General features: G+C 33.2%; 1 protein-coding gene across 3 annotated transcripts in view; it reads right to left on the reverse strand.

The window, feature by feature from the left end:
- Positions 1-15,461, reverse strand: part of PDE4D (phosphodiesterase 4D) — a 748,065-nt gene that overhangs the window by 176,341 nt on the left and 556,263 nt on the right. For all 3 annotated transcript variants that reach the window (XM_015599411.1, XM_015599407.2, XM_015599415.1), the window contains exon 3: positions 1,175-1,211. In XM_015599411.1, coding sequence (XP_015454897.1) covers positions 1,175-1,211 — 37 coding nt within the window. The remainder of the gene's footprint in view (positions 1-1,174; positions 1,212-15,461) is intronic.

The raw sequence follows: 15,461 nt of genomic DNA on the forward strand, positions 1-15,461 counted from the left end.
ACTTGTGCTGAACATCTTACAAGCTTGGTATTATTTCAATCTCTTCACAACCTTACGAGGTGGGTACTCTTGGAACTGTCACTTAGCAGAGGAGGAAACCAGGTTGGGAAAAAAATCAGTGACTTCCCTAAGGCCATTCACTTAGCAAGAGGAGGAGATGGAATTTAAACTGGGGCTTATCTTTTTATTCCAGCCTAGTCCTCAATTTAATCTATTTGAAAAAAGAAATCTTAGAGAAGTTAAATTAGTTGCCCAAGGCACGAAAACTAACTCTGACATGACTTGTATTCCAATATTTAATAATATTTCCAATAATAATATAATTTCCAATAATAATAATAATTCCAACAATATTTCTTATTAACTTTTCGTATTAGCTTTAAACCTATTTAATGCCTAGATTAAATCAGTTTTATCCTTTTCTGTTCCAAATCTGCCTACACCAGCGGCTCTCAACTTTTTCTGGAAAAATACTGGGTCTTTTTAAAAAGTATACATGATTGGATCCATCTCTCAGATTTTTGGATGTAATTGATCAGGAGTGCAGCCTGGAATAAAAACATTCTAGGGGATTCTAATGTATAGCTATGGTTGAGAAGCAATGGTCTACACAAAGAATATCTATCTGGTCATCAACCATTTTATATATATTTCAAAATGCTTTAGATCATTTTATCACCTTCTAACATTTATGTCATGTGGATAGTCTTTTTACGATTTGTATGCCTAAAAGAATAAACACAAATATATCACTCAGTTAAATTTTTGTACAAATGACATGTGAAAAAAGGAGTAAATAAAGCATCAAGTTGAATTAAAATATTCAATTTCAAGCACTGATCATGTACCTAATTGTACTAAATGTAATTTAATCCATGATATAGAGCTTTCTGCTTCTAGTGTTATGTCATTAAGAAAATATGGTCCTCTTTAAGTATGTCATTAAAGTAATTTGTAATCAGAGGCAAAGATACTCTTCAAGTCTATGGGTTTATAGGAAACAGACTAATGTGTTCAAGGTCACGTATTCTAGAATTGCCTTTGAATTACTTGAATGAACCAAGAATTTGTTTTTGTGCTGGTGTTTGATTTACATGAAATTAGGAACCAGAACTAACCCCCAAATTGAATTTTCAAATGTGAAAAACCTGCCCATCCACCAAACTGTGCTTACCTGAGCAAATGGAGTCACAATCAAGTCATCTCCATGTCTGAAAAATAAACCAAATCTGGTGTTAGAAGTTACTGATAACTCTATGACCACTTTTGACCAATATTAAATGATAAGTTCCACTTTCATAAATTCCCATAGAGAATTATAGTAATTCCATCCTTATTCTTCAGTACATGTTCTTTCCAGCCACAGGGGTGAAAATATGTCTTCTGGGATATTAATCATTGTCTAGTTCCCTTGGTAAAAAGAGGGGCTTCTTGATCATCAGCCAAGGTTACTGTGGCTTATTAAGCACACAGGATATGCAACAGGAGAAATGGAGTTCTGGCAGTGGGGCTTGAGTTTTACTCTTGGCCTTCCAGAGTACTCTGGAAGGAGCCAGCAACTGCAGTGGCTTCGGTGAGAGGCCCCTGTACCATCTCACATTTGAAGGTGATGAGCACCGAGTGTTCCTCATCATCGTGTGCGAGCCTTGGACAGACTAGAAACTGTGGATGACATGGGACTGCATCATACACTAATAAAAACCCAGTGAAACTTTTCAACTGACTCACGTCCCGGCTGCTGCAATTACAGGGGAATGTTACCCTGTATGTGCTGTTGCTACAGCAACCTCAGCTACACCATACCCAGAGATGCAGGAGCAAGGTATCAGCAGGACGTGTCTCGGAGAGACAGGCAAAGGCTAGGAAAGTTGTGTAACATTCCACTTGGGGCCCAGAGTTCTTTCATGGTATTTCTTAGCATGAATAATTTGTGAGAAGAGTTTCCAAAATCTCCATGGGATATTTCTTGATCTAGCTAGCTAAAGCTCTTTAATCAGAGTGAATGCAATTATTCTACAGAAAGCAGGCCATGACCCTCACTTAGAATACGGCAACTGAACTGTTCATTGGCTCATGAACAATTCTGAAAAGGACCTAAGTGACCTAAGGAAATATGCTTCAGCATTTGAATGACATTAGTAAATGGAGCATTACCAATAATTAGACCAATTGTTATGGTCATCATTAAATTACACAGAGATCTTGAAATTCAGAGTGGGAAAATAAAAAAGCAGGAAAAAAGGTTGTAACACAATTTAAAGGAAACTTGTGTTATTTTACACCTCTTTAGTTCCAGAATTATACTTTTTGAGGAATATCTTTTCTTCGTAGAGATTATTCAGATAGCCAAAATTAAAGTAATATGAAATCTAAATATTTTTCCAAGGTATAGTCTTTTCTTCCATTTTATTCTTTATAATTGCCTGATTGCCAAGTTTATTTTCTAAGAACTAAGTCATCTAGTCCAAGACACATCATCAATCTGAAATTAATCCTTAGAAATAAGTTTTCTAATTCTTTACATTAATTACAATGGATTCAAATCACTCTAAACTGAAAAGGGTATGCATATTTATTAAAACACTCGATTCTTTTTTGCTTGTATTTTATTCCTAAGCACTATAGAAGATATATTAAGAATATACAGTACTTAAGGTAATTTATCAGTCTTGCTTCCTTTCCCTGTCAAAGCATAAAGAGAGACAGTTATAATTTTAGTGAAGGCAATATTTCAGTCTTTTGAATTGCCCAGAATTTTTTTTTTTTGCCAAATATTTCATTTGTCTCATTTTAGTAATAATAAAATTTCTTCTTGCGCTTAGTGGCAAATGTTCTTAATAAATGACAGGTTGTATACTACATCTGTTCTTTTCAAAAATTACATAATGCTTAAATTATCTTTGCATATATACCAAATATATAATTTTAAAATCTTTGTCTAAATCCACACCTTAATATTAGAATGTCTTATCAAACCTACGGTAACAAGTAAAATGATGTAGGTAATATAAATATTATTTTGAGTATGAAAGAAAATATATAAACATTTTTAATTGTATCCTATAATTTGCTTATAATAATCAAAAATCAAACCTGGTAATTAAGATCCACAGAAGATTATGTTGTTATTATATACAATTTGGCTTAAAGTATGTGTGAGTTTTAATGAACTGAATAAATGCACCCAAAATAGCCTATGATAGAAAGTGATTCTGAAATCCTGCACTTGAACAACTTTCCCAACAAGATTTTTAAACAAGAAAATCTAGCTGATTGAAGTGTAGTTAGAAGGGATTATAATACCACACAACGAGATTATCTATGCTTCCTAAAATGGGAAGAGACTGTTAGGATCTTCCATAAACTGGCAAGAAGCTAGATTCAAATTTGCACAGTAAGCCTTTCCTGGAGACCTAAAATTGTATCCTGGTGACATGATTTTTCTAGAGAGGATTATGTAACATTGTCTTTCATTTAAATGAAAACAAACATAACGACAACAAACTTTACCAAAGAAGCAACAAATGTATTTTAAGAAAAAAAAAATTGGCTTTTTATTTTTATTTTTTTGAATTGGAGTATTTATGAGGGACAGGTGGAGGACAGTGAGGGCTGCGGGGCAGGATCAGAAACAAAAGCTTGTTTTTGACATTGTACCGATGTATGTGAGCACATATGTACATGGGTGATGAGGAGATTGGTACCCTAGTACCTGTCACCACAGAGTCAGTGCTACACTGGACTCCAGTCTCATGGTGTGGAAGGAGGTGCTTAGTCACCTGCCCTGGTTATCATGGGCTGAACCAGTCCTAGGTTTGGAGGGAGGCTCCCTCTCCCCTATACCAAAGATAACTTGCTGAGTGAGTCCTGAGCGAGCACCCCTGGAAGCAAGGGAATACAAAGCTTAAAGTGCACTAGTGAATTCTCTGTTTTTCCAAAGTGCAATGACAGTAGAGTTAAGAATGAACCCTAACTATGCCTTTGGTGATCCTTTCTCTGCTTCTGTATTATTCACTACTCATCTTTCTGTAATAAGAAGCCAGAAACATCGGCAAAAAAAAACTAAAAAGCAAGTCCTCTTATAGAGACCTCATTAGGATCCAGAAATGATTCAAGTACTTAAGTGTGGAAAAGCCCCTTGTCATCTTACAAAATAAGTTCAACCAACAGCAGCATGTGAGAATATAATTTTGTAAATTAGTTCAAGATGGTGTTGAACTAGTGTGTTGAAAAACTAGGCAGTAATCTTTCCATGCTTTATTATTACCAAACCAGAAGGAAAAGGAGATGCAGTTATTTAAAAGAACATTCATACTTTATTGAGGAAAGAACCCCAATCCTGATACTAAGAGCAATAGTGGCCATAAAGTAGCTGCCGCCTCTGAATATCACACATCGCAAATTTCAGTATGACAAGTGGTTGTATTAACTAGCGCTTTGAAGAGGAGCCATGGTCTGAGGCTTACTTTATTAAATCTAATCTTGTCAAAACTTTTTGATCCTCTGTGAGTCACTCTCTCTTGCTATAAAACTAGAAAAAAATAATTATTCTCTGAAGTTTGTCAATAGGATTAAGGAATTGATAGACATATAGAAAATTGATATTTTGATATTTTCAAATCCTGGTGTCTTTCTTCCCTTAGACTCAAAACTATCACCTATATTAATTCACCCTTGATCCACCTCTTTTAGAATTATAAGGAAAAAAGTATGTTCTCATTTTTATTATGCACATTAAAATGTTTCTGGGAGCCTAGGCTATTTGATAACAGCGAAGAATTAGCTACAAGAGAAACACATTTACTCACACTCTCTACTCCCACGTCCACTGAAGTACAGACATATAAAAAAAGCAAATATATAACACAATGTACTTGAGCTTTTAAAAAATAATATTTATGTTTTGAATGTAAAACACATCTCAACCATAGAAACTTTGGGAAATAAAGAAAAACTTAAAGAACCACCCAAAGGTAACTGTCGAAAAAATTCTCCCTCTGGGTATATGAGAACACATGTAAGTTGTATATGGTTTTTATGGAATACATGATTTCTTACACAATTAGAATTATATTGCATATTCAATTTTATATTTTGCTTTTAACATTAAATATATTGAATAATGAAAAATTTTACATGCCTTTATTTTTAAAGCATTTTTGATTCCAGTCTATGTTTAGTAATACCTAAAATTTTCAAGCAGATATCAATCTAAATGCACTAAAATATAAGTGCTGATTTTATTTTAAAATTTAAAAAATAAATAATTATATGAATTATTCAGATTTTAGTTCATTCCTTTAAAAACAACTTAGTAAAGAAAACATACTTATTTTGATAAACACAAATTAAATGAAGCTAAATATTAAAATGTTACATGAAAATTTAGGTTAATTGAATGCTAAGTTCATGGAGATGTTAAATATTTTGTTACTACATATTTTTATTATAATCACAAAACTATGGTTTCAGACAATAAAAGTATTCAGGAAAATATGGCTACCACGTACAGAACCAAAGTATATTTTTCTACAGATATTACTTCAAAAAGATCATTTGTTTTTCCAAAAAAGTTAAGTTGGCTCTGAGAAATTATAAATGTCACATTTAAGAGTATAATGAAGCCTTTAAAATTACTTATGAAGGGGCATTATGATTTTAATAAAGTGATAGTAGACAATACACTGCTAAAACAAATTAATAAAAAACAAACAAAAAACTGTGCTTCACTGGTTTCAGATTCACTGGAGGATATGGCTCCTCTATATTGCTTGGCCTTTTAATTTAGAACAACTTCCAGTGTAAGTCAAAAAAAATTAAGTTGCATTTCCCTTTATGAAACCCCAGAGAATGAAGGTCTTGTATAACTAAGCAACCTTAGCCACACTTGAATGTGATTTTCCTCTTAGAAGCTCTTGCCACTTAAAAGTAAAGGACTGACTCCATTTAACACAAGAGTTTAGTCCTCTCGTCAAAAATCACAACTACAGAAACATATCTCAGCAAGAACGTCTAACAACATTTTATGACAACCAAAAATAATATAAATTAATATAGAAGCAAAATTAAAGCAGTTCAATGTTCTGTAAGGTAATATCTTCCAATCTGAAATTTTTTATGTCAAACTCAAAACCATTTGCATGTATTTGTATATATGCAGCATCAACCATTTTTTGGTAATTCTAACTATAGTTATCAGTCATCAAATTGAAATGTTTTCCCCCATTTGAAGAGCACCTTTGTATTTATATTCCATACTAGAACAAAAAGGAGAAACCAAATTATAAACTTTTCCTCAATTTTAACAAATAAGTCAATACCCTATTCTATAAAAACTGATGAATGAGGCCAAGTTCTTAACTTTATAAGGAAAAAGCTTATCTTATGTACCTTTAACCCTTTCTTTGCCTTCAAATTCTAATTTCCCAATAGACTCAGATGGTAGCTTATCCTAAAATCTCTTTCACTGATACCCAGCAATTAATTTAACGTCTTCGTGACTTTAGCACTGGGGCCCTTATAATATGATACCATTATTATTTTTTATTTCTTAAAACAGACTTTTAATATAATTACTTAAAGAAAACAGTACAAATATCCAACAATATTATAAATAATGATGGTAATAACTGTAAAAATTTATAATTATTATAAAACAATAATGATAACTAACATTCATCGAATGATTATTATGTGCCAGGCACTGTGCAAAGCACTTTATATTGATTATCTCTTACTAAATTCTTTTTGTGAATGAGGAAAGGGAGGTGGAACAAGGCCAAAATATCTCATGCTCATGAAGCGATGGGGTCAAGATTCAAATTCAGGCAGCATGACTTCCGTGGCTCTGTGCTTAAACACTATGCAATTCTGCATCTGTAATGAATTTATCAATGCCAAATGCACATTCAAAACAATGCACATTCTTAATACATTTTCCATTTCATGTAGGTGATATGTATGATAAAGACAAAAAATAAGAGTTACATACAAATGCAAAAAAATATATATCAAAACATCACCAGTAACTTATAAAACAAAACAAGTTCTGCCCACCTACTGATTTTCTTGTCCTAAAACCCTAAAATAAAATAATAAATAAAATGAAATAAAAAAATTTTGTTTTCCCACTTGATAGTTCTGGCTGATAGTTAGATGTCGTATGACTATATTCAGAATGTAGCAAGACTATATGTATGTCGTATTTAACAAAGGCTTCTGAAGATAGCATCTATGTACATATACATTTATATGTAAATACCTATGCATAAAATTATATATATATCATGTGTGCACGTGTGTATGTGTGTATAATCCTAAGGAAATTGTGTGAGCTCCCTTTTCTTTCACATAAGCATTTTGGTTTTCTGCCTTCTCTATTTCAGATGAAGTGGGGGAAATCTATTACAGGTAAAAACACTACTACCATCTTTAACAGAATAAAGAGAATTTATTATATTGTTTTGCCTATATTACTCAATAGAAAAGCACATCTGCTCTACAAACATTACATTTTAAGGTATACGTCATATGATTAAAAACATTATATAATGTGTCAACACAGTTTCATTGATTGTAAAAAATGTACCATTCTGATGTGAACCTAAAACTGCTCTATGAAGTAAAGTCTTAAAAAAATTAAATATTTTTAAAAAATCATATAACTTTAGAAATGGATGTGACCTTAGAAGTTATTTAGTCTTCTGCAATTTAAATCATTTATTTGCTCACTTCTTAACATTTTACAGGTTAGAGACTGGCCCGATATTTGATCTAAAAAGTCCTTAAAACAAAACTTCTCAATTTTGGCCCCTGTGTGCTCATATCACATATTTCAATGATAAAGCAAAGAGAATTAGAATTAATGCAACATAAGCAAAAAATTCTATAGTGTGAGGTGTAATGTCTTTTTTACTTATCATAAAACATCTATTAAGTCTTTGTTAGAGAAGGTACATGATGCCAATAAACGTCCTCAAGCTTGTAAGTTATACAGTGGCACAAAAGAATCCGTTTTCAGAAGTATATATCAAAATATTTTCCAATTTCAGTAAGTTAAAAACTGTTTTGTACATGTGTATAGACACACTCACTGAGCATATTTAATTTTATTTATAAAAGCCAATACAATAGACTTCCAGGAGTGTTGATGTCACATATTATTGTGACATAGCTCTGAGTGCTGACTTACGTGGAGAGGGAAGAAGGAAGGGGAAAAAGTACACAGCAAGCTTTCACAAGTGCCTTCACTCTGTGTTCTAGGAACGGGTTCTTCTTTCACGGTTTATCTTATTTGACAGGGCTGTTCTTAACGTCAGTGGCCCTGCTCTCTAGTTTTTTTCCAGGATGGGTTCCTGGGGAAAAGATTTATGGGTAGCTAGTATAACAATTTTTAAAGGTGTTCATGTGGTAAAAAGATTTGATATATTAAAAGGAAGGGCATGATCAAAGTGAGAGAAGTGAGAGCAGTACACTTTATACATGCTTCCTCTGCCAGACTCTGTGCTCTACTGATACATGGGTATTTAAATCTCATGACTCTGCATTAAATGAATGCTTATATCCCCATTCTGAGATAAGGAACTGGGTTCTAAGAATTTAAGTCCCATTGGTGGTCATGCCCATGGTAAGTGATTTCCAAATGCCGGGCTGAGATCTGGTGCTTGCCCAACAGAATGTTCACTGGTCTGTGCCAAAGTGAGAACAAACACGGACCATGGAGTAAGATTTTAGAAAAGCTTAGCATATTCTTTTGGAAACTGTCCTTTATTATAAGAATATACTCTTTTTATTGAAGTGAAATTCTCTTTAAAAATAAATGATTGTGTATATTGATGAGAATTTTCTTGTTAAAATCCTTTACCTGGCAAAGGGAGCAGTTAGTAACCCTAGGTCAGTCTCCCAGGTGGTTTTAGAAGGCTTACTGAGTCATGAAAACCCAAGGCATGGAAATATGCAGTGTAGCTGGATTTAAACCTAGGCTTCAAAATGCTGTTTAGTTTTTACAACACCATGTTGCTCTGCACGCTCGAATGGATTCAACTATTCTGAAGCCATACAGAAATATATATTCTAGACTCCAGAATAGCACTGTCCAACAGAAATCTCTGATAGAAATATTCTCTATCTGTGTTGTCCAATATGATATCTACTAGCCACATGTAGGTTACTTAGCACTTGAAAAGTGGCTAATGCAACTGAGGAACTATTTTTACTTTTATTTTATGTTAATTAATTTAAGAAGAAAGTCACATGGCTATCATGTTAACCAGTATAGCTCTTGAGCAATCTTTACAAAATTACAATTATACATTTTCCAAAGGAAGGCAATGTTTTATATAACTGGGAAAAAAGCACCTATTCTAATCTTGCGGGGGGCAAAAAGCACTGAAACATTAACATAATGAAAACTCCTCACTGTTTGGCAAAAAACCTGAGTCAAAAGATTTACCCAGATGCCCATCAAGAAACTCTATCCTTGAAAAAGAAGTAAATATTTTAGTTTAATTGCTATACCTACATAATACATTCTCATCCAGAGGCCACTGTACCTGCCAGTAAATGCCAAATGAATGGTCTAACAACAACCCCTGCTCAAAATCAGTATGTTCAGGGTCCTAGATCCTGATTCATGGTGTGTGTGTGTGTCTGTGTGTGTGTAAGAGAGACAGAAACAGAGACAGAGACAGAGACAGTGACAGACAACATTTTTGAGCAGAATTTTATGATTTCTAAAACTGAACTAATGATATTTTCCCAAGTTTTCTTATTTGATTGTTTTGAAGATAAATTACTAACTTCACAGAAGAATTGTGTATGAACTCTAAAGACCACAGAGATGCCAGGCAATTTTAAGAACATATTCTTATCTATATATTCCTAAGTATGTATTAAATACTCGCAAAAAACTAAAGGTGTGTACTTAACTCTCAAAGCATCTGCACAGCTAAGCCACAGAGGAGGAAACATGGTGGAACTTGTAAATATCCTGAACTTACAGTGATGAATGCTAGGTATGTTCAATCTTTGAAACATACTTTTACCACTTTCAAAGTTCCACTGTGTTTAGAGAGCTAGATTTTAGATAAGCCGTCTGTCTGGGAAACATTGAGTTCCTTTCCTGGATAAATAGTACAAGCTGGCTACATTTAAACAAATGCAAAACAAACAAATAAAAGAGAACACCCCCAAATTAGTAAAACGCGTTAGAAATATGACCTAATCTCTATAGAAGACTGAATAAATAAATAGAAACTCAATGTTTTGAGGATAAAGAATGCACAAGAAAAGACAAGCGAACAAAAAAAATTAGTAGTTGACACATGAAATTAACTCCATGATTTAATGTAAAAAAAGTTCTTTTTACCAACTGCCCTCTTTTTAGCTCCTATAAAAATGTATTCATAATTGAAAATAATAATGATTAGATGTAAGTTTTATTTTAATGTACTTAAAAAAATCACTATAGGGACCTTTAGATAACACATAAATCAGAATGCTTATTTTCTAATTTTTCTGCCCCCCGCCCCCCAAAAAAACCTAAAAACAAACAGACAGATAAAAAATAACCAGCTAAAAAAACAAAATTGGCCATGGCGGAAATAAGAAATCTAGTCTTAAGTTCTCTAAATCCCAACATAGAAATGGATGTTGAGACATGGAAACAGGAGATCTGCACGCAGCCTCGTTCTCCCTGGAAGTGAAACAATGGTCTTGGGTTCATTCATAACATTTACTAGAAAACAAGGTCATTCACTGAATTGCTTAAATGATTTCCTGTCACAGTGCAGCCTCCCACATTTGCAGAGGTGCGAGCAGCTGTTCTTTCTTTTTCTGCTTTTAACTTGTCTGCTTTTAATGAAGGGATTGTAAGAACTGATGCTGTACATATGTTTAGACGTACCTGTGGTTGTCAGTGGCTGGACATTATTTTTTTTCCAACCAAGGTTAAGAAAAAACCAAAAGTCTCAAAATAATTAAAGAAAGCTGACACAAAGCCTGAGAGAAAATGCAATAAGCAGATGGAAAATTGGGGAAGTTTCTTCAGCAAATCTGTCCAGAACCACAAAACAAAGCGCCAGGAATCTGACAGCAAAATCCAGTGTTTGGTCTTCCTGACTTGATTTTTCTTGAAGGCTTGCTTTCTCCATATTCATAATGCACATCTTTAAATGTTCCATATTGCAAAGATGTAGTGAGGATGATTTACTAACATTCCTTAGACTATCTCAAGAAACATATCATATAAATGTTTTGGCAGTGTGACTATTTTTCCTTACATGGCTTAGAAAACAGCAAAGACATTGAGAACAATTCACTAAGGATTTAAGACTGACAAGCAAATAAATATTTAAAGTGATTGATGTGTAAGTGAAAAATAGGAATTTACATAAGAATCTCAATACTGTCTGGGTAAGCCTCTTTTTCTATCTAGAATTAAAAAAGAATAAAACAGAAATGAATGATATGAACAAAATTTTTGTCTTGTTTTCATATATCTCTGATGTTTTCAAACAATACCTTGGCATGGGGTAGGTGCTATCAATAATTGCTGAATGAGTAAAAGAATGATAATATCAATTAAAAACATAGTCACTTAATATACCCCTCAGTTGGGAAAACTTGGAATTAAGGATTTAATTATTTGGCTATGGTACTTTTCTTTGGATAGTGTTAGAGGATTTTCAAATGGCAAAACAAGGTTAGAAAGGAGACAGATGCTCATTAGTTCAGTAAGATCTAAAACCTAGCTAAGTGGGAATACAAAGTTTTCATTAGATCTAGTGAGGACTAGATATATAATGCTACATATCTTTCTATTTTTAATCTTAAGATAAGCTAGTAATACTAAGGAAGAATAATGTAACCTGTAATAGAAGAGATGAATAGACATATAAGCCGTCATTCTTCCTTTTTCAAACTCAGGACTAGAAGCAACATTGCCTTTCTACTCAGTAGTCACAAGAAGTTGAGAGTAAAGGCTATGATTGAAAATTCAAATTAGAGTCTCAAAAGGTGGAAGGACTTTATAAGTGCTAAAGAAAGGGTAGTAATCTGAGATACAGTTGGGGGATATCTTCCACTAGTTGAGAGAATGCCTACATGGGGCACTCTAAAGGCCTGATCAATGAGATTCTATACTTTTTTAAAAATTAAATTTATTGTGGTGACACTGGTTAATAAAATCATATGTTTCAAGTGTATAATTTAATAATATATCATATATATACTGCATTGTATGTTTACCACTAAAGTTAAATTTCCTTTTGTCATCATATATTTGACTCCCTTTATCCTTATCTACCTCTCCCTCCCCTTGAGGTTCTATACTTCTGTATGGTGATGGGTACTCATTGGCTAGTGTGCCCCAGATTTTTATGATATATTGAGAACACTCACGTTCTCCTCACTGCCCTTTCCATGCCCTCTCCCCATATTCTGTATGTATAAGTGTGTACGTATGAGTTAGAGTTAATAGATTCTGTATGTTGGTGTTTATTCAGCAGAAGACGGGGACTAGAGGGCCCATTATCCAGGTAAATTAAATGTCTTTTTTAATTAAAGTGGTTTAACAGGCAGCTTGTATTAATAAACTTACACGTTTATGACTAAATTCTACTGGTCTTATCACTGATAATTCTCCTGTTAATTTTCCCAGTGTATTTGTATAATGTCTGTGTATTTGGCTAATATAAACAACATTATATTATTGGATGAAGTACAAGAGAAGTAACTGTTATTCAGAAGTTAAAATACCTTTAAATGCATTTTGAAGAACTTTAAGAGGAAAAAACTACATACATCTTATGTAATTATCCATTTATTCTGTTATTTTCTTTGTGACAGCACTTAGGCAACTTTCTGTTATCTAGTTGTTCCTATTGTTATAAAATACTTTTCACTATTAAAGATAGTTCAAATTTACTTTTCATGTATTTAGTTCTTTACTGTACTCATGCTAATACTTAAAATTTTCTTTTCTTCTTATTATTCCTAAGAATTAAATTGCTATTGGGGATACATTTAACAAACTATGCGACAGACTTCTGAGCAAAGCTGCCAAGAAATTTTCTTCTGCCTTACATAAAATTATATTATATAAATATAATAGTTTAGATGCTGAGTTTAGCCTAGTCCTGTAGCATTATATATTTTTTCAAGAGTTAGTCCCATATTTTTTTTATTGAATCTCTAACCAATTTGAGCTTTTGTCTTATTTTATTCTTAAAATATAACTGAAAACCAAATGTTCATAGTGCCAAGTAATTAATTTAGTCAAATGAATTTGGTCACAGGTACTTCTGTTTCTCAGCAATTTTGCTGCGGTAGTTCATAGCACTTTGTTTATAATGGCTTTATCAAAATACTGTTCTCCTGGGAATGATCAAAGTGTTTGTTGTGTTCTTAAAAAAGGTTAAGCTCTCAGGACTTTACATCTCATCTGTAAAATGGCATAATAATGTCTCTATCCATAGGATATTGAAAAGTATCAAGTGAGATAGCAGATGTGAAAATACTTGGAAAAGTGAAGTGTGACATATACATTCAATGTGTCTTTGATTATTATTACCACCATTATTAGTCTTATTTTCTCCTCAGGTATTTACTAGTATTTATTTATAGAGGATAAGATGATGACATCTATCTATTAGAAAGTGATTATTTTCCTTCTCTCTTTCTCAATAAATTAAAGTATAATTCAACTTAAAGAGCATTTCCAAAACATTTCATTCAAGTAGACAATCACAAAACTTCATTGGTACTGTTCGTATTTGAAATTTCTAAGGGCTTTTCTCAATAGGAATGCTTAACTAGGATAATACATATAAAATCAGCAAAAGTGCTTAAAATATATGATAATGTCATTCTCTGTAAAGTACGGTTGAGTTTTTGACATTTAAGGATCTTCCCAGCATTATCATGAACTAGGTAAGAAAACAGAGGCCTACATATGGACACATGTGAAGTCAAATGAGGAAAAAGCATAATCTTTTCTGTGTAGAAGTTATGTGTAGTATCAGATTGAGGACTGAAACTAATTTTTTATTTACTTTATATTCACCTTGCTTCTCAGAGAAACTTCATCTCTCTGGTAGAAAGAATGCTTTACAGGAGTCAGTGTCATGGGAAAATCCTATCGCTTCAATGTAAATTTCCAGGGTAAACAGGAAAGCAGAACATGTTGAGACATTATTTTTCAATATATAAAATTGTATCATGGTCTAATTAAATTTGTCATTCTTATTGAGTTCTAGCAGATAAAGAAACACTTGAATAGGTACAAGGATGAATAAGGCCATCATCCTTATAAGTTTATCTTGGAAAGAAAAGCACTATTTAATATGAAATATTGCAGGTCTTTTGTAAAATGCATGCTTATATTTAATCTGTACTGATGAGTAAAGGATCTAAAAGAAACAATCTACACACTGGTATCCAAAAATCAATTTGCTATAATTTTAAAAAATAATTAACTACTTAAAATAGTGTCTACTAACTGACCACGAGTTTGTCCTTGGTCTCAGTCTAAAGCAAAGTCGTTTTGCCTTAGATGAAGTTGGAGGAGATAACTTTCAACCTGATCATTCATCCATTCAACATTATTATCTGGGAGGCTGTTCTGCATTTTCCTACTCCCCTCTATTCTACTCTCTTTTTTTGGTTGGAGTGCCTCTTCTAAGCCTTTCTTCCTGTTCTCAAGCTGCCCCATTCCTCTTTCCTTTAGTTATTAATGGCTATACTTTCCATTTGAATGAAAAAGTAGAGATCATTAGCCATGAAATTTCTAAACATTTTCCCTCTATCTCCAAATATATATTTTCCTTTTTCACTTGTGTTTTTCTTCTTTATCCTTCCTAAATAATATTGTTTCTATTACTTTTCCAAGATTAATCCCTTTACTTGAGCTCATGATAATATTTTTGTCAGCAGCTAGAGCTCCATATTTAATAGTCTTTCTCTCAGCTTAAGTTTCTTGAATTCAAAGAAATTTTCCTTCGAACCTAATTGTCCTTCAAGCAGCTTTAGTTTTCCCTTGCCCTGTAACCTATCAACCTTCTGAACAGATGCCTGCACTTGCGGATATCTCCACTTTCAATCATCAACTCACTGAGCTTCTAATTCTGTTATTTCACTAAGACACTTCACCCAGCTGTCATCCCAAACCTAGTAATTACAGAAGGTAATTGGTTCTTCTAATTTCTCCCCATCCTCTGGATGATTGTTTCTACTCTCTGACCTTGTCCTTTAAACTGTTGTCTGGTTTCCTCTAGAGCTCTATCCTTATGTAAAAGCCAAAATGATTACCCACTACTAACCATTATGTTATTCACTCTCCATCCTGTATCCCAAATGTCAACATCAGCATTAGTTTATTCCTTCAGGGCCAAAACTTAAGCAGCTTTTTAATTCTTCTTCTCCACCGGCTATGCCCCGTCCCGCTACGCAACACCCCGCCCCCC

The sequence above is a fragment of the Pteropus alecto genome, unplaced genomic scaffold (assembly GCF_000325575.1).
Source record: "Pteropus alecto unplaced genomic scaffold, ASM32557v1 scaffold70, whole genome shotgun sequence".
Classification (NCBI taxonomy): domain Eukaryota; kingdom Metazoa; phylum Chordata; class Mammalia; order Chiroptera; family Pteropodidae; genus Pteropus; species Pteropus alecto.